A 19,556-nucleotide genomic window follows, 5' to 3' on the forward strand; every position below is an offset into this window, starting at 1 on the left:
CGAGACACTTAACTTTGAATTAATGTTTTTTACTGCCAAGTAAGCATGTGTGTTTACACTTGCACATGCTCACTTCACAGTAAACTTCCCTAATCAGTTGTAAATTTGCTACCTGCAAATGCAAGTAGCAAATTTATTTGGGATTAGTAATGGTGCCATAGCACTCGTGTAGACACCTAACTGCAAGCAAAACCTGCTCCCAGTCAGCTGTCCACAGGGGGCAGCAAATAGCTCCCTGCCCCGGAAGCTGCTTGCTGCCAGGGAGGGCTCCATGTCCCCCTGCCCCAGAAGCAGGGAACTCCAAGCCCTCTGCTCCCCAATCGTGATCGGGGAGCGGTGGCTGGGAGATCCTTATCACCCAGCTTGAGCTCTGCGGAGCTCAGACTCTGAGACAAGGGTCTCTCAGCCCAAGCCCCACAGCTGCAAAGCTCAGGCTAGGAAATAACAATCTCCCAGAAGTGGCCCTGTGGTTGTGGAGCTGCCGCTGGGAGATAAGGGTCTTGCAGCCCAAGCCCCATGATTGCAAAACTTAGGCTGAGAGATAAGCATCTCTGAACAGCAGCCCCACAGTCATGGAGATGGTGCTGGGAGATAAGTGTCTCCCATCCCAAGCTGCAAGACTGGGAGCTGGCACTGGGAATTGCTCCTGGCAGGGGCAGGGGAGCCTTTTCCCTTCCCAGCTGTGAAGAAGCCATCATAGGGCTTATCTATGCATGTGTGCTCCAGCTGACTGCGGTGGGAGAGAGAAAAATTTCACGTTTGCTCTGATATATGGATACCCTTGTGAAAGCTAGTAATGGGTCACACAAAAGTGTATATACATATGAACATGCATACACACATATGTGCCTGCATAGGTGGATCTAGTACTTACTAAAGGGGGTGGCAGCATACTTTCCCTTTAGCTTTTGAAGGAGTGGAGGCAAAATGTGGCTGGACCCCAGGCCAGTGGGGTACAACAGGCAGCAGACACTGGAAGAAGGAAACTGCGTGCTACTCCCGCTGTTCCCAAATGAACCCAGCAGCTTCTGTAGTTGCTGTCTGTAGCCCACAGCTGCAGCAGGGGGGCATCCAGGAGCAAGAAACCTGCCCACTGCTACTGCTGTTCCCTAACAAGCCTGGCATCCCTTTCAGTTAAAGCCCCTGGCTGGAATAGGGGAGGAGCAGCTCTGGGCCTCCCTCTACACTCAGATGCTGAGGACAGTGGTAGCTGCAAAAGAAAAGGTGGTTACTGCACCCCCCCCCCCACCACCCGAATCTGCATACATGTGCCCACACGCATACAAATACAGATGCATAATGAGAACATTCCAAAAAAAAGCAGAATGGCAGAATGGAGATGGATTCATTGAGAAAAAAAGAAACTTATCTAGATCCTAGTGGCTCCTTGGCTGTCTGAGATTATTTCTAAAGATTCATAAGCTACACTGTAACTCAAAAAGAAATCTCATTAAACTTGTTTGAAAGAATGAGTTGGTGATTCACAATTCATGAAAGGAGCAGGATTCCAAAAGCTTGTGTCCATTATCTTGCATACTTCCTACTTTATGTGAGCACAGGAAAATTGGCCAGGATTCTCTGCCAGCACAGCTCTGGCATTTACATCCCGCAGAATATACAAATTCTCAATGTTTGGAATCTTACTCATAACAATAGCCAGTTCTTTGTAAAACCTATCGTTAACCTCAACAGAAGAGTCAAGTGTTGGAACACAGGCACTCGCGCAGGTGGCCGCGCCTTCTGAAGCATAAAGATAGAATGTGGAGATCTTCTCAGAACCATTTGATGGCTTCCTGGTTATTAAGAAGAATTTCTGCTTTAAACAAATAGATCAAAGGTTTGAGGATTGAAATGAACCATTCTTTATTAATGCTTGTTGTTAGATATTACTGTATTGTTACACTTCTTCATCCTTCACCCTCAGCTCTTCCCTTGTGACCACTTTATTGTATACTCACCCTCTTTACCATTCCCAGCCTCTTCTTCCCCCTACAGTATAGATACACATAATTTTGGAGTCATCTCAAAGGGGAATACAGACAAGCTGGGAACAATACGAACATAGCATAAGAACATAAGAATTGCCATATTGGGTCATATCAGTGGTCCATCTAGACAAGTACCCTGTCTCTGACAGTGGCAGGAGTAGATGTTTTGGAGGGAGGGTATATGAAGAGGGTACAGGAAAAAACTCCATTATCTGGCATGCATGGGAAATGGGGGGTGCCAGATGACCAAATATGCCTGTTATCTGAGAGGCGTCTTTGCCTGGTTGGGCAAAGACGTCCCTCCCGCTGCGTCCAGCATGTCCACATCTCAGATTAATCATGCCACCCCTCCCACCCCTCCCCTGGTGTTGGTGTACAGGGTAAAAAGATGGGTGGGGCCTCCACGCAGGCTGCTTTACCCTGCACAGGCTGCTTTTCCCTGGGCTGTGAATTCGACAAAACCAGAAGCCCTACTTCTGGTTTCCTTTTTGCTGTGTTGACCAGCGTCAACTGGCATGCCAGTTAATAGACCATGCCGGTTAATGAAGTGCCAGTTAACGTGGCTTTTACTGCATATCTAAAATGATCTACCCCTGTTCATACCCTCGCTGGTATCCATCATGATTGATTTGGATAAAGCAACATTAAACTTGAACCAGTTTTGCTACATTTATTTTGTTCCCAGCTTGCCCACACACAAGAATTAGAACAAGACAGCTGCTGCATTTTGAAATGCTCCCCTTCTGAACAGGCTCCAAATGTGCATATGTCTATACATATAGAAGTCTCTTCCACACATCTAACTCTGTTACCTCCTCATGGCAACTTTACATACACATTTAACAAGATTACCACTTTTGACAAAAGATTATTACCTATTTGAATTTTCAAGTCATTAAATTTTACCAGTCTGAAGACTCCATTCAAATGTTCTCCCCATTCTTTTTTTATGAAGTATTCTTATTTAGTTCCATAATGTGCACTTCAATTCTATTTCCTTCGCCAGTTTAGAATCTCTCTTTCCAAAGGGACCTTATGAGGGATGAAGTCTCTGGCTAGATATGGGGAGATCATTGAGGAAGGCTCTGGCACCCTGTTAGCCTAGAAAGTTGCCAAGGTTTATTTTGTGTATGGAGTTGAGAAGATTATCACCATTATCTTTTTCAATTCCTGACCCCATTCTATCTCTGGATTCCCCATCCATTTTTTCTTCTTTCAAATGTCAATGACATAAAAATGTAAGAAGTATGTACCCTGCTATGAACCATAAGCTGTTCACATATCATTATTTGGTTACTACTGCATTTATTGGTATTTTTATTTTTGTGTTTTCTAAGCATTCATTCAGCTTTAGGAATGAAAAATAATTCAAGGCACAAGTAAACTCTTGCCTTGTTTACAAATGGGTTGACTTTTAAAGCAAGAAAAACAAGCAATGGGCTATTCAGAAATTCATTGGATGAATGCTAGAAAGTTGTGTTGTTTTGTCAGTTTTTCTTGAATCTCAAAATGCAACATGTAAATTTCTTGGGCTCTTGGCCTAACTTACTTTATGCTGAAATATTGCATTTCTCTCTCTTTTTTAAACCAAGCATTGTGATAAATCCCATCAAAGCCACATACAACTTGCCCATCTGATTCATCCGGCCATGTACATTTCTTTTCTTCAGGTTGCCATACCCAACAATATAGTGACAAATAACCTTCTTTAAGTATACATGCTTATTAGTAAATAGCCTAATAGAAAAAAAAATAAACAAGCTCTCCCCACCCACCAACAAAACCAAAACAAAACAAACCCTAGGTAAAATGATATCAAAGCTAAACAAAATTTAGCTTTATTTAATCTTACATTTCAATTAAGCTAAATCAGCATTTAATTTTTTTTTTGGTTCTGTTTTTTTTTTTTTTTTGTGAAACATGGCCACCTTCCATTTCCTTAGCCAAAGATCAGTTAGCCTGTTTCCATTTCATTTTGCTCTCCATTTGTTCTTCAATTTTGTTCTTCAGGGACTAGCTCACCCATTCAAGTTTGCTTTTATGAAAATCCCTAAAATTATCTACCCATTCTGTATTACTCTTGTTCCAATTTCAGTTTTTCTATTTCATAGGGGTGAGGTGTGAAATCTTCCTTTTGATGCATATTGCTTTTTTCCAATAGAAAACATGCCCCCTGTCATCCCCCAAAGGATCCACATGCTAATTAGCCTCCCACTCATGACTGGGACCAGGTGTTCTTGTCATAAGTCATGGGACCCTCCAAAAATTTATATGCAGATGAGGTCCAGGGTTGTCTCATCCATCCCCACTCCATAGAGAGTAGGGCTACACTAATCACATGTGACAAGATGAGAGAAGGGTTGACAGTCTGTCAGCTCTATAGGAGTTTGGTGATGCTTGCCAGACAGTTTAGGCTCATGAAGAAACAGTAATCATTGGAAACTAGAAAGAAAGGCACTGCACAGCTGTGGGAGTGAAGAGGAAATCAAAATATGTTTGATGTAGTGGTTCAGTGTGACTTGAAAAGAAATGGTGCTAGGGAGGTTGAGCACAATTGGCACTATATCTTGTTCAGATGGGCTTCAGTAACTTATTATCATGGTAGGTTTGCATCAGCATCTTGGCCTTTTTGGCAAAGATTAAATGTAGAGCAAGTGTAGGTTGTGTTTTAATGACTGAGGCCCTCGTTACATATTTAGACTGAGTGAAATAAATCCCAGAATCACACATAGCTGAAGTACCACATCAGCCTTCGGAACGGAGTATTAGAAGTAGACCACTCAGTTACTCAGTTGCAGTTCCTTGATATACATGATATAGATCTACAAGTTTCTAGTTATCCACACAAACACCCAGAATAGACTACCTCTAGACATTTAATTTCTCTCTCTTTCTCTCTCTCTCTCTCTTGCTTTCTCTCTCTCACACACTCACACACACACACACACACACACACTTTTTTAGAAGGGAGAGAGACTCAGTGACAAGGAAAATAATTATCATTTTGGAACTTGACACTATTGTATTGCTTGATGTTAGAAATCCCTCTTCTGAATATTCTGAATCAAAATATTTACATTTGGATAAGGAACCATATCTTACTAATAGTTCTTTTTAGGGCGCTTTTCACCTCCTTATTCCTCAGGCTATAGACAATGGGATTAAACATAGGCGTAATTACTGTGTACAGTAGGGAGAAGATCTTGTTGAAATCCAGGGACTGGTTTCCTGAGGGAGCCACATACATGATGATTAAAGCCCCATAGAAGGTGGAGACCACAATGAGGTGAGATGAGCATGTAGAAAAAGCATTTTTCCTCCCTTTGGTGAATGGGATTTTTAGAATAGTTGAGATGACATACGCATAGGATACAATGGTTAGCACAAATGGGACCAGTGTAATAATAGATGCTAAGATCTGGGATGTTACCTTAATAATGATGACATCTCCACATGAAAGTTTCAATGTTGCTGTTAGATCACAGAAGAAATGGTTAATTTTGTCAAGGTTGTGAAATACCAGCCTAGAAACCATGATTACTGTGAAGGAAGGAGCCAAAAAGCCACACACCCAAGCAGCAATTGCTAACAGAAGGCATGTCCTGGGATTCATTAGATTTGCATAATGTAATGGTCTGCATATTGCCACATACCTATCATAGGACATTCCTGTCAGGAGGAAACACTCAGTAGTCCCCAGGAAGCTAAACACATACAGCTGAAAGAAACAACCTGACAAAGAAATGGTTCTATTACCCGTCAAGAAACTTGTCAGCAACCTGGGGATGATATTGGTGACATAGGCAGTCTCCAGGAAGGAAAAGTTGCTGAGGAAAAAATACATGGGAGTGTGGAGATGACAGTCAATCCAAACAGTGATGATAAGGAGGATGTTCCCAGCAACCGTTGCAAGATAGATCATGAAAAACAGCACAAAGAGGCCTATCTGTAACTCAGGAAGGGTGTCAAATCCCAGAAGCAGGAATTGTTTGACAGTGGTTTCATTCATTTTCTCTAGCCTTGGCTTTCTGGAGATGAAAGCATCAAAAAATATTATGTTGTATAAAAATGTTATTGAAAACATCCACAGATATTAGATATAGTGCACACAGAGGGAAGAATAAGCATTACATTTCAAACTTTAGCTCTAAGTTTACAGATCAAAATCACTTGAACCGAAAGCTACTGTCATCAATCCATAACCAGGTAAACACTAGTCCCTTGGTTCCCCGAAAACTATGTCCCTTCCCAACAGACACCCCAATTACTTGTCAAATCCAGTAAGGGTCTTTCATGCTTAATGTTGAAGCCCTAAAAACTCCAGGTAAGGAGATCTCTAACCCTAAAGTACCTGTAACTTCTAATTCCCCACATGCATAGAGCTGCATCTCTCCATGTGAATAGTATCTCCCCAGTTCTGAAAGGTACGTGTATATTAGTGCCTAGTTCATAACTAGTCCAGGAGCTACATGTTTCTCCATTGAGATGTCATGAGGAACCCAAGCTGTTTGGCATCCTTAGGCTAGAGTCAAATGTCACATTTGTCCTGGGGAAAAAAAACAACATTTTATCCCAGGACAAAGTACAATTGTTGAAACAACTATGTCCATTGCCCCAGGATAAACCCTAAAAAGTTTATGGAAACAGAAGTGCTAACAGTTTATCCCAGTGGATCACAAAATGTATCTAAATATTTATCCCAGGATTTTATCATTGAATCAATGGCAGAAAAGCAGCTGTGCATTCAGCTGCTCACTAAACTCTGAGCTGAAGGGCAATGTGTGTATATGCCAACCCATGACATTTCTGTGCTGGGACCAACAGAGGAACACCTTGTTCAGGGACAAATGCAACATCTGTTCCTTGCCTCAGCATATGGCAAATACAAACCCATAGGGCAACTTAACAATGAAGTGATGGGCACTGCTTTATAATTGTTGTTGTTGTCGTTTTACTTGGAGGAACATTTATCCCTTTAATATAATAATTCAGTAGTTAACAACACTCACCCACACTCAATTCCCTCCTAAGCCTAAGAGTTTTCAAACCCATATTTCCCAACTGCCCTCTAACTTGGCTTCAGAATCATGTTGCCTCTTATTCTACAGAATCTTCATTTCTTTCCTGAGTCATGTAACAGTTTCAATGAGCAAGAGGTAAAAGGTTCCTTCCCTCTATGGTTCCCAGAGGAGTCTATGTCCTGTGCCTAGGGCACAATGTAGAGAGGTAAGAGATGTTGGCTTTAATCTTACAAAGCAGAGGTGTTTGAATGGTACATCTTGCATATCCTGGCTACATATTTTCAACTTGTGTCCTTATTTCCATCATTGCAAAATACTGTCAAATCAGAATCATGGAGGCAAATCCACATTTAGTATAACTAGTATGTACCAGCTTACACCATCTAGTGATTTGGACTGCAGAGACATGAATAAGTCCCAAAAAGTTGGGAGATATTCAAAGTCATTTTACATTTAAGTCAGAACAAAGAATTGAATGCAGATTTCCAGCAACTAGGGAAGGTAAATGGCCTTCCTGAAGATCAAAGATGTTTAATTTCTGAGTTGTATACCTGCTGTTCCACTACAGAAATGTGATCTCACTAGGGAACTGTACACATACAGTGTCTTGATCACAAGACAGTCAGAAAGGATGAAGTAATATTTGGTTGGAAGGGATCTCAGAATCTCCTTAGTCATTAAGTTAAATCTGAAGGAACCACATTACCCCAAACCTTTATAATTCAGTCAAGCTCCATCTTTAAATTGGTTCGGTATTTAGGACAAACCTCACTTCTGAAGATTGGCACCTAACTTTAAGATATAGGAATTGTCAACATCTCTGTGCCCAGGTCCATTTGTGAAGCTCACACTTTGTCCCTTTTAGTCTTATTGGAAAAATGATCTAGACTCAGTCCATTTCTTTCATGAAAAAGAGTTCTAGTGATAGTCTCTAGCATTAAGGATGCTAATAATAGTATATTTTTAACCTCATGACAAAAATGTAAATCAGTAGCTTTATTAAATGGGCCTCATTCTCCTCTCATTCACTGAGGTGTAAATCAAACCATATGAAGGTCAGTGTGCTTGATTTATGACTGGTATAATCACAGGACAATGCCAAGCTTCCAGTATTAGAATCTTGCCCTCTTGAGATCATGCCTCAATTTACACTACTTTTTACAAGCACGGTATATAGATTACTGGTCAATCTAGACTCCAGGACACAAATATTTGTGATTTATCTAAGCTACAGATCTGGTAGAAATAGCATTTTTTTTTTGTGTCCAAGAACAAATGTTTGTGGAGTGCCTCAACATTTACAAATGAATAGGTTACCATTTATTGGAATACAAGTTCTATTCTTGACACTCAGTGAAGTATGTTCAGTTAAGTGTGAATATAATTCACATGGTATCTGACCATAATCACTGAGTAGAGAATACATTCATTCTTAAATGTCAATTGCTGCCTTTCCTTTTTGAAATAGAAAGGAAAGAAGGAAAAAAAATACAATAACAAGGAGGAAAATCTTACCTTTTGTAGACATTAGTATAACAGATCATGTGGCATGAAAAAACTCAGAAATATTTCTCTCTCAGTCCTGTCATCTGAGTAGATACTGTATGTATTTTCATATCTCATTGGTCTTCTGGGGCAATTTTGCATCAATACTGAGATTAGCTCCTTTAAAGTCTTCAGTCTTGTTTGCTTTTAGTCCATAAACACAAACCCCTCCCACTTTTTTCTCCACCCTTCTTTATCAATTAATCTATTTATAGTTATAATTTTATGAATTATACTACCAAAGGAATCTATTAACACATTTACCCCACTCAGATCAGAGTCAGCTAGACCAAATGGGACTCTCACTAAGTAGCTTGCACGGTACAGTGCATATTGTTGCACTGTAGAATTAGAGATATTGCAAAATGGACATCCATACCCCTCATGAATCTTTTGAAATCCCTCCTTTTAACTTTTAATAAAATTAAACTTATAAGTAATAATATCTAGTTGTTTAAAGGCCTGTAGATACCTAAAGATACAGATAGAGGACTAGTCATATTTAAAAAAAACCCCAAAAGACAAAACCAACCCTCCCCTCCAAACAACTCCTGTCTAAAAGTCAGCTTTTTATAGGTACCCAAATCTGACTAGAAGTAGGCATTTAGGACCAGATCCTACATAGCCTTCAGGCAACTAGGTGGTTTACGTGCATCTGTATTACTACAATTTCTGGCATCTAGCAATTACACACAATTTAAGATTCAATATAGTAGTGCTCAGAAAATAACATAGGGCTTTCCAGCACTCATGCTGAAGTTACCCCCATTCCTACAGCCAGATAGCCAGGAGAAGGAAGCTATGTGGAACCAGAAGGTTGAAAAGTTGATGAATGTAGATCCTCCCCTGGAAAAAAGAGGCTCCAAATTATATCCCAGGTGTCCGCTCACAATGAGACACAAACTCTCTCATTGTTGTTTATACCTTTTATCTAATGGATATAAAATGTGAAGTGTATTGAGCCATCTTCAAGGGGAAGTCTGGTGAGCACACTGAACAGTCTCTAGTCTATAGTAGGGTGGTTAGAGCACTTGAATTCAAAGTCAGTGAGGAGTTAGAGCCTGGATCTCTTCCTCCCTGGGCAAGTGCTTTAATCACTAAGCTATTTAGATAAAAGGTAGGATGCCACTACTCATCTGATAGCTATTGCTTTATAGGAACTGAAGTGTCAGGATTTGCCCAGCTTTACATATGGGAAAGGTTGGATTCCCTCCTGTAGCACCTAACACATATTAGATGGTATCAGAAAGAGGGTAAGGGGGTTGGGGTGATCCTGGCCAGAAAGCCCATGGCCAGTATGCAAAGGAATAGGTGACCCATTGGTCATGGCCATTTATGATAAGTTCTGCATTCCCTCAATATTCTGAGAGAGAGGTGTGTGTGTGTGTTGGGGGGAGGGGGAGGGGGCTGTAATCTATGCCTGTGTGCACGTGCAATGCAAGAGGCTTGTGCCAAGTACCTGCTCTGTCCATTTTGACATTGATGGTAAGTCCCTCATACATTGACTCCATAATCCAAAAAGTCAAGCCCCCCACAAACCTCCTGAAGAGCTCTAAAGTGTAGGGCTAAGGTCACTTGTCAGCCACCTATGCAATGTGGCACCTTAATCTGTGCAGAAGTCTGCAGCACATGTGGGAGCATTTGAAGATATAAAATGGTTACTATATATGACTGGTGCAATGCAGTCCAGACTTTGACAACAGATTTGTTTCATATATAGAAGCTCAGACAAACCCTTGGGGTCATTCTCATCCTCAGGACTATGAGGATGGAGAACACCTGTTCCTATACTTAAGCCAGAAGCTTCTTCCCCAAGAGCAAAACTGCTCTATAACTGAGAAGTAACTGAGTCTTGCCAGTAAGAGGCCCTCTGGTACTAAGTCCTTGAAACCCCCTTTATCCTTGTTACTGATCATCCCCCTTTAACATTGTTGAAAGTAATGCAAGGAGCCAACCTCAGATTGACACATTGGTACCTGGAATTGCTACTGTATTCCTTTGGTATTTGCCATTGACCAGGATCTTCATGTGGCAAAGCAGACTTCTTTTCATGAAAAGAAAGTAAGGTAGACATGGAATAGTGAGTTGAAGACTCTACTCATGGAATGGAGGAGATACTTAACAGGGCAGTCTGTCCCCTTTTTACAGGAAACAGTAAGCCCTATTAAGAAAGTCCAGTTGTAGGGCTTTTGGCTAGATAAGGAGTGTCCTGCTAGGGGCTTTAAAAAACCTCCAAGAGGACTAATCAGAGGAGAAAGGAATCAGGTTGTGAGTTAAACAAGTTCCTGTATGTAGGGGCCAGGCTGCTCTGCTGCTGAGGCCAGAGCCAAAGGGCTCCCTTCATCATGCCTGGGATAGTGCAGACGTATTTTGTTTTGTTTGTTTATTTATTTGCTTGCTTGGTACTTAAAGGTTTTGTTTTATTTAGGAAGACTGGCTTCCTGAAAGTATCCCAGAGTTCCTCATGGAGCAAAACCTGCCTTCAGAAGCTGCAGGTTAGGCAACATGATTACAGGCATCTTCCTACATTGCTTGCCTTTTTCAACAGTGTCTGATGGTCTTCTGTGAAATTCTTTCTCATGGATTCAGCTTTTGGAAGGTGTTAACAGTGTCTTTGGTCTCCCTGAAAACTGCCAGACCTGGGACAGCAGTACTCTGAAATGCATAGTGGAGTCATGTGATTTACCTATTAATCTCTAGTAAAAGACTTTGATGAAATAAAAAATCCTACTAATAGGGGAATAGGTTGGAAACAGACATTATCTTTATGTCACCATAAAAAATTTTACAGTGGCACAAAGTGAAAACAAACCTATGTCCCTACTTTCTGTCACACCTCAAATGCTCAAATTTGTGTCCGTGACATAAGATAGTGATAAACTGTATCACTTTATTGTGCTGGATGTTGCTTTTTTATAGCAGAAGTGTGGGCAGCCTGAAGCTGCTTATGCTCACCAGCCACCACAGGCATGGGCTTCACAGGCTTGAAGGGCCCAGTCCTGGAAACCCTAGGGATTCCCAGGAAAGATCAGGCTCGTCGAGCCTTGGGAGAACCTGCCTCACTTTCCTTGCTTACCCAGATGCAGGGATCTCCGGGATACTTTCAGGAAGGCAGTGAAAGTTGGAGTTTCCTGCTTACCCAGACACATTTATGGGGTCTCCAAGGAACATGTAGGTAAACAGAGAAATTCAGGGCTTCATCCCAACACAAGCTACTTGTTTGTAAGCAGGGGTTCTCAAACAAGCTTGGACTCTTAACAAGGAAAAATAAAGACCAATATGAAGTACTGATCCTATTCCGTTGTCTGGATTCTAAGTAGATTTTATTTGGTTTGTTTTTTATTTTATTGTTTTTGTTGTTTCTTCTTTTTGGTCTGGTAAATAGGCTCACAGGATCATAGGAATGTAGAGTTGGGAGGGACCTCACAAGGTCATCTAGTACAGACCCCTGCCCAAGGCAGGATCATCTCTGATTAAACCATCTCAGACAAGTGTCTGTCTGACTCACTCTTGAGCATTTCCAGGGACAGAGATTCCACAGTTTCTCTAGGGAGCCTCTTCCAATGCTTGACCAATCTCATACTCCAGAAGTTCCTCTTGATCTCTAACCTAAATAGCCTCTAATGCATGTTGAGGCCATTGTGGCTGTAGGGAACAGTACTAGAAGCAGAGAAAATCCTATCTACATCCTCTCTGTAATCACCCTTCAAATATCTAAAGACTTTTATCAAATCCCCACTTCCTCCCTCCTTCTCCAGTTTTCTCCTCTCCAGACTAAATAACCCTAGTTCTTCAAGCCTTTCCTAAAGGGCTTTTGCTTTTCAGGCCCCTAATAGCTTTTGTCATTTTGTGGTAGCCTTCCTTGCAGAAGTATGGGACTCAAAATAGGACACAGTACTCTACCAATGCTGAATACAGTAGAAGAATCACTTCTCTTGGTTTGCAAGTGACACTCCTGTTGTTATAACTGTAATAGGATGGCTTGTCCATGTGCTGAGCAGTTCTAAGTGGCTGAATATGATATTAGTTGCATTACTTGCTTGTATGTTGCTCCCTATAGAACTTGGCACACCTAAAACATACTAGTCTGATAGACCTCTAGACTTTGGCAAACCTTTTATTTTGACTTTTGGGGGGGAGTCAGAGTAGAGTCCATCTTTGGATTTCAAAAAAAGCTTTATAATTTCCTCAGGCATTGGTGAGAAGAGTATTAGCCCAGCTGATTTCAGTGGAGCTATTCCCAGTGCACACTAACACATATAAAAGGAAAATCAGATTAATCAAATGCAAGTGACATATTCCTAATTTCCAAGGGGGTTGCCTTTGATGGAGTTAACCTTGTTTTACACTGGAATGAGAGTGATGCGAATGTGAGCCACTAAATCCAGTGGCACTATTTATCATTTAAACCAGTAAAAGTATAACCATTATACTGACTACTTTACCCCTCCCAGGGCACATCTACATGAGACACTACTGTGCAGTAGCAACATGCTCATTGCTACTGTGCAGTAATGTTGCCTGGCACTAGCTATGCAACAACGATACTGCTCAGTAGTAACAAGCCACCGTGCAGTAGCATCAAAAAACCCCAAACTGTGTGACAACAGTAGTGTACAGTAACATCTGTTACTGTGCAGTCATTTAGTACTGCTTATATACTCCTCCACTCATGTAGACATGGCTCATGTAGACATATATTCTTAGATCTTATCTATCTCAAATGGAATCAAATAGGACCAAGTGTTTCTAATATGAGCAAGAGCCATCCCATTTATTTTTCATGACTCTTCCAAAGACATAAAAATAACAATAAATAGTAGTAGTTGTAGTACAACCCTGGAGGGCCAAGGATTGCACATAATTTCAATCAGAGCTTTCTGAAGATGAGACACTGCCCCTTGTATGAAATAGTAATTGTGAAAGTGAAAAAAAACCCAAAAAAGCGAAGCTGGAGTAAAAAAAGTGGGGGAAGATTTTTAATCCATTGGGTCTAAGCCTCCAGGCTAGAACCAATAGCCCAGCCTTCCATGGCAACAACCATCTCACTGAGCCATGAACCCTCAGAGCTTCTTGCTTCCACCTGGCCTGTTGTAACTCTCTCACCTGCCTGCCCAGAGAGCCACCTTCAAAAGGAGTTCCAGAGATGGACCTGACCAGTGGTGGCTAGAGCATTAGGCTGGACACCTAGAACCTTGGTCTGCAGCTCCCTTAGCAAGTGCTGTAACTAATGAATCATTGGTGATAAACATGGGAAGGGCCTCCTCAATATAACACTTCCTAGCTACACATTTTGGGCTGCCTACATCTTCAGACTTTACCAATGTACACTCACAAGGGGTGCACACACATAGCTGAGTATGTGCCCAGCCAGTAAATAGCCTACTGTTGATGCTTAATGTGCACAGACAATCCATGCACTCACCTATGTATCCATGCAGCCAGGAAAAAGAACCGTTAACTGTATGAAAGTATCAAAAATGCTACTTGAATGACTAAAAAACTGTCATGTAGATTACCAAAGGGAAACTGGGGATCCCCTGTCCTCAGTAGTGAAATACAGAACCCTGAGTTAGGTGTTAAGATTCTAAATACAGTGCAGAAGTAGAGACAATGTTCCCCATATAAAGAAACACAAAGGATGTCCACATACCTTAAATCTTATGTTTCCCAAGGATTTAGGCATCTTTCTTAACATGGGAAGGAAACACCTTCCAGTTCTAGCCTACCTCAAAGGAAGAAAAGTGCAAATTTATATAGGGAAAAATACCTTAATAACAGTGGTAAAGTTCAAAGAACTTAACTTGTGCAATTTCCAATCCAAAACCTTCCCCCAACTTTACTTTTTTGACAGATTACTTAACCACAAGATTTACTGCATGCAATCTCAAAGGTCATGTGTACATGAGATGCTGACTGTGCAGTAGCCCGTGACTATTGTATAATAGCATCACATGGCAGCAGTACTGAAGCGCCAAAGTTTTGCACTAGGGGTAAAGCCCAAAGTGGCAGCCCACCTTCACCCCATGCACAGTTCTGGGAGGCACATGCCTCCCCACCCCCCGCCATGCTTGTCAGGAATGCACGCAGCGGAAGGAGCTGCCCTCCCCTCATCCCCACGCTCCCCAAATGAGCTGCTTGGGGCTTTCCTGCATCCTGACCTGGCTGGGCAGCACCTTTTGGTGCCCCCACTTTGCTTCAGCACCTGGGGCAGTCACCCCACTCACCCCCGCCCCCCACACCTTGCTACAGCACTGTGTGGCAGGAAGCAGTAGTCACAAACAGTCTATTCACATACAGTAGTCACAAGCTACTATGCAGTCAGCATCACCCAAAAGCCGTTCCTCAGCACAACTGTGCAGTAACAGGAGTTACTGCACAATCATATAGTACTCATTTATACAATTGCTAAATGACTGCATAGTAATGACTGCACAGTCAGCATCTCATCAGCATCTCATGTAGGCCAATGCATGGAAGAATAAACAAAATTTAATGAGTCGTTGAATTGTTTCCACTAATTATTCCTGGGAGATATCTAAATGATCAGGTCCCTTTGGTCACTAAAGGTTATTCATATAATCAGATTAAACCAAATCACAAGTCTTTTGAAATCAGCTCCTCTTACAGGTAGGTGATGTTCTGCTTGAACTCAAAGGAGAGAAAGGGAAAATTAATATTTCTTTAATACTTCTTATCTCTTTATCTTTATCCTTTTCTCACTTAGGCTAGGAACTCCATTAGCTTTGTCTAGTTGAACAGGGGCACATATGTCTCATAAGAAGCCAGTCTTTTTATGTAGAACATTATTCTTTTATTGATCTGTGGATCCATTTACTTATTAATCTATTGGTTGTTCTGTCTTTCAGCATAAAGTATCCACAATATCTCCCTGTATCTATACTTAAATAGCATCTCATTATCATCCCTTTGCCTATACCTCACTTTGTTTATACTGACGAATCACCCCTCCCATTTCTTTTCCTTTTATTTTCCAAACCTCTAGTATATTTTCCAAACCTCCAGTATCTTAACTTTAAATTGTATTTCTTCAGGATCTCTAAAAAAATCCTTCTTTTCCTCATTTTTGATTGGTCATCTCTAATCAAAAGAATTGTAAGTTCTCACTTTCTTTTCTCCCCATTTCCCTACTAGACTATTGAAACTATATTACCAGAGTTTACATCCCTCTACCAATTGCTACTTCCATCCCATCTACACAGGATGCTATGGCACAGCAGCAATGAACTACTGAGCCATAGCTCATTGCTACCATGCAGTAGTGCTGCTAGGTCTAAAGTGACAATACAGAGCAGTAATAATGAGCTACGGAACAGTAGCTCATTGCTACTGCACAGCAGTGTTGGGCAAAACCTGTGCGGCAACAATATTGCAAAATAACACCAGTTATTGTGCTGTCATTTAGTATTTATGCAAGTACTAAATGACTGTGCAGTAACAATTGCACAGTGGGTAGCTCATGTAAACATGCCCAGTGATGCTGATTACCTTTAAATTTGCTATTCTTATTGAATACTTATGAACAGCATATAGCTAAGTTCCACCCTGTTCCTTCTGAATCTGATGGGAGCTCTATCATTGATTTAAATGTAATGAGAATTGTATCCTCCTTGAACTCTATTCCAGGGTTATGAACTCAAGAAATTTTTTTTACTGACAATCTACAGACCTTTTTCTTGACAACAAAAACTTTACAGATATGTATTTTTACTGTTAGTAAAAAGGGGAAAAAAAAAGAGGAAAACCTTGGCTGTCACCCCTGTGTGGAAACCCTGTGCTGTAGCAATCTTTTTATACCCTAGTGCCTCCACCACAGGGCTCCCCTACTCATCCCACACCCTGATGCCCCTGACTGCACCATGCTGCTGTCCCAGCCCATGTTCCAGCCTGACCCTTTCAGTCCTACCTCCTCATCCCAGCACAGACACCTACCTGCCACTTCTCCTCAACCTCCCATACCCACAGATCCATTCCTTTCTTGCCTGACTCAGTGACAGCTGGTACACTCAGTAGCAGCATTTGCTAGGGCAGGAGAGCAGAAGGAGCTGCAGACACTCCAGTAGGCTAACAAGTCCTGACAGACAATTCACTGCAGGGCTCTAAGCTGTGCTCCCACTTAGACACCAGGTAGCACTGCTCTGTTCTCTGTGTCTACCTCTGAGGTTTGAATTTAACTTCATTCTGACAAAGATCTTGAAGTGAGCTCAGGGTTTCTGCTTTTTACAGAATCTTCATTTTTCTTATGGTCTTAATGGGCAGGTGCTTTTAGGCTGCATTTTTATGGGTCATCCTTAAATTTATAACAGTTGGCACTCCTGCTTTCTTACATGTCCTAGGTCCTCAGATGATGATAACAACAGCCCACTTGTTGCAGGCACCACTTCAGTTTAGAACTGAAAAAATAGCTTTAAAACACCATTCCAAAATGTATAAAACTTTATTTAATGAAGAGGGAGGGAAAGTGAACTACCCTTAGTGACTATCCATAATGGTTTAGAGTTACTGCTGGTGATAAATAGGAAGATAGGTAGGCAGATAATCTAAGCCCTGAAGTAAAAAATGAATAACTCCTACAGATCAATGGAGCTAGCTCCCTTTTCATTCACTGCTCTGTAAGTAAAAGATGACTCCTTAATACCAGTGGAACTGTACCATACTGAAATGTGTGTTGCATGGAAGAATCAGGTCTTTTGAGATAGGAGGAGCAATTGTTTCCAGAAAGTTGTCAGTGTGCTAATAAATCCTCCAAAAATGCACTTGGCTACACCCAGTAATATACAGAGAATATAATTTTGTTTTATTTATTTTGGTGTCTGCCTAGTTTGTTTCAACCCTCTTCTTCAAGATATTTTCTTCATTAATACAGCAGTTATGCCCCTGGATTCATGTATTAATGAAGAGTGGCCAAATGGCCATTCAGAATTATGCACTTTTTTCCTACATCAATTAAAATTTTATTTATGTATTATATTTTTATGCTCTTTGCTTAGGTCTAATTAGAAGTGCTACTTGAAATGTGACTGGCTCAAGAGCATGCGAACAATCAATGTTAACCAAAATGCCACAAAAGCATAGTCACCCTTAAGTGAACTGTGGCAAACTTGTACCATCATGATATGGGTACATAGCACATGTGCTGCATTAGTCATGGTGGCAGAAAATATATAGTCAAAGTATTCAGCACAAAACAGAACAAAACAAAACAAAAAAAATATATATATATACTTTTCTGGAAAGCTCCATAGCTGGTAAGCTGGAGAGCCACCTGTGGTTTTGGAGTTATAGTCACTTCATCAATCAATTGTAGAACCATAATTCTTATTACTGTATCACAAAGGAGCAAGATGGTGAATTAGTTATGTATTTTGCCAAATGACTATATATAGAAATGATTACACAAAGCCTTTTATCAATATTGTCTGCATAATTTTTCTTCCAGATGAAACTCACTGAAGAAAAATAATGAGCAGGCAGAACCATAGCTCGGTCACAGAATTCATTCTCATCGGATTTTCCAATCATCCCAATCTGCAAGGTCCATTGTTCTTGATCTTCCTAGTTATTTATACCATAACCCTAATGGGAAATATCCTCATTATCCTTGTCACAACACTGGACTCTGCTCTTCAAAGCCCCATGTATTTCTTCCTCCGGAACTTGTCCTCCTTAGAAATCTGCTTCAATTTGGTCATCGTTCCAAAAATGTTGGTCAATCTATTGGTAGAGAATAAAACTATTTCCTATAGTGGCTGTGCAGCTCAAATGTATTTTTTCTTTTTCTTCGGAGCTGCTGAGTGCTGCCTATTAGCAGCAATGGCATATGACCGCTTTGTGGCTATATGCAACCCATTGCGTTATCCAGAAATTATGAACAGAAGGGCTTGTTTCCAGCTGATTGGTGCCTCATGGTTTTCAGGTTTTCCAGTATCCACTGTGCAGACAACATGGATATTCAGTTTGCCTTTCTGTGGACCTAATAGAATCAACCATTTTTTCTGCGACAGCCCCCCAGTATTAGATTTAGCTTGTGCTGACACCTACCTTTTTGAAATAGAGGCCCTCACAGCAACCGTGCTGTTCATCATGTTTCCATTCCTACTGATTCTGGTTTCCTATGTTCGGATCATCACCACCATCCTGAGGATGCCCTCAAAAGAGGGCAGACACAAAGCCTTCTCTACCTGTTCCTCACACCTTGTAGTGGTGACGCTTTTCTATGGCACAGCCAGTTCAACCTACTTTCGACCCAAATCCAGCTACTCACCTGACACCAAGAAACTCTTGTCTCTGTCTTATACAGTCATCACTCCCATGTTAAATCCCATTATTTATAGCCTCAGGAACAATGAGGTAAAAGGAGCACTGAGAAGAACCTTAGAAAGAAAAATGTTTTCACACACAACTTAATTTCTTCAGGCCACTAATTATAGTAATCTTCCTTTTCATTTAAGGTAGAATGAAAATAACAGTCTGGATTCAATGGGATTCACTTTCCTTCCATTAAACCCAGAGAAAATGAAGTGTTTCATTTTGATATCAGTGTAATTATACCACATTTGAAACTTGCTTCCCACACAGTAGAATCAGGCCTATGGCTGAGGAAGGAACAATTGTAACAGAGGTATAAAGTTTGTTAATGAATCCTAAAAAGTGTGCCTGGCTTTTACGCAGCAAAATACTGAATACATAATGTTATTTTATTTGTTTGGTATACATTTAGTTTCTTTGGACTCTATTTATTTCTTTATAAGAATTTCTTTAAGAGAAAATGTAATCCTGATAGAACAAGAACTTGAGGACTCATTGGATGAGATCTTTATTTGGCATAATTCAAATGAGGTTTTTGCCAATCCGTTTATTTGTAACAGGAATAGTTACAAGAATTGACAAGTAAAAGGGTATGGGATACTTGCTTACTGAGGACTAACATACCTCCATAGAAAGGAATGATCCACTTCCTAAACTAGATCAAAGTACTATA

General features: G+C 40.8%; 1 protein-coding gene across 1 annotated transcript; it reads left to right on the forward strand.

The window, feature by feature from the left end:
- Positions 1 to 18,037: 18,037 nt before the first annotated feature.
- LOC102569943 (olfactory receptor 10A4-like) lies at positions 18,038 to 18,982 on the forward strand. The gene has a single exon (XM_006268314.1). The coding sequence runs from the start codon at positions 18,038 to 18,040 to the stop codon at positions 18,980 to 18,982; it is 945 nt and encodes a 314-aa protein (XP_006268376.1).
- The last annotated feature ends 574 nt before the right edge of the window (positions 18,983 to 19,556 follow it).

This window comes from Alligator mississippiensis, chromosome 7 (genome assembly GCF_030867095.1).
Source record: "Alligator mississippiensis isolate rAllMis1 chromosome 7, rAllMis1, whole genome shotgun sequence".
NCBI lineage: Eukaryota > Metazoa > Chordata > Crocodylia > Alligatoridae > Alligator > Alligator mississippiensis.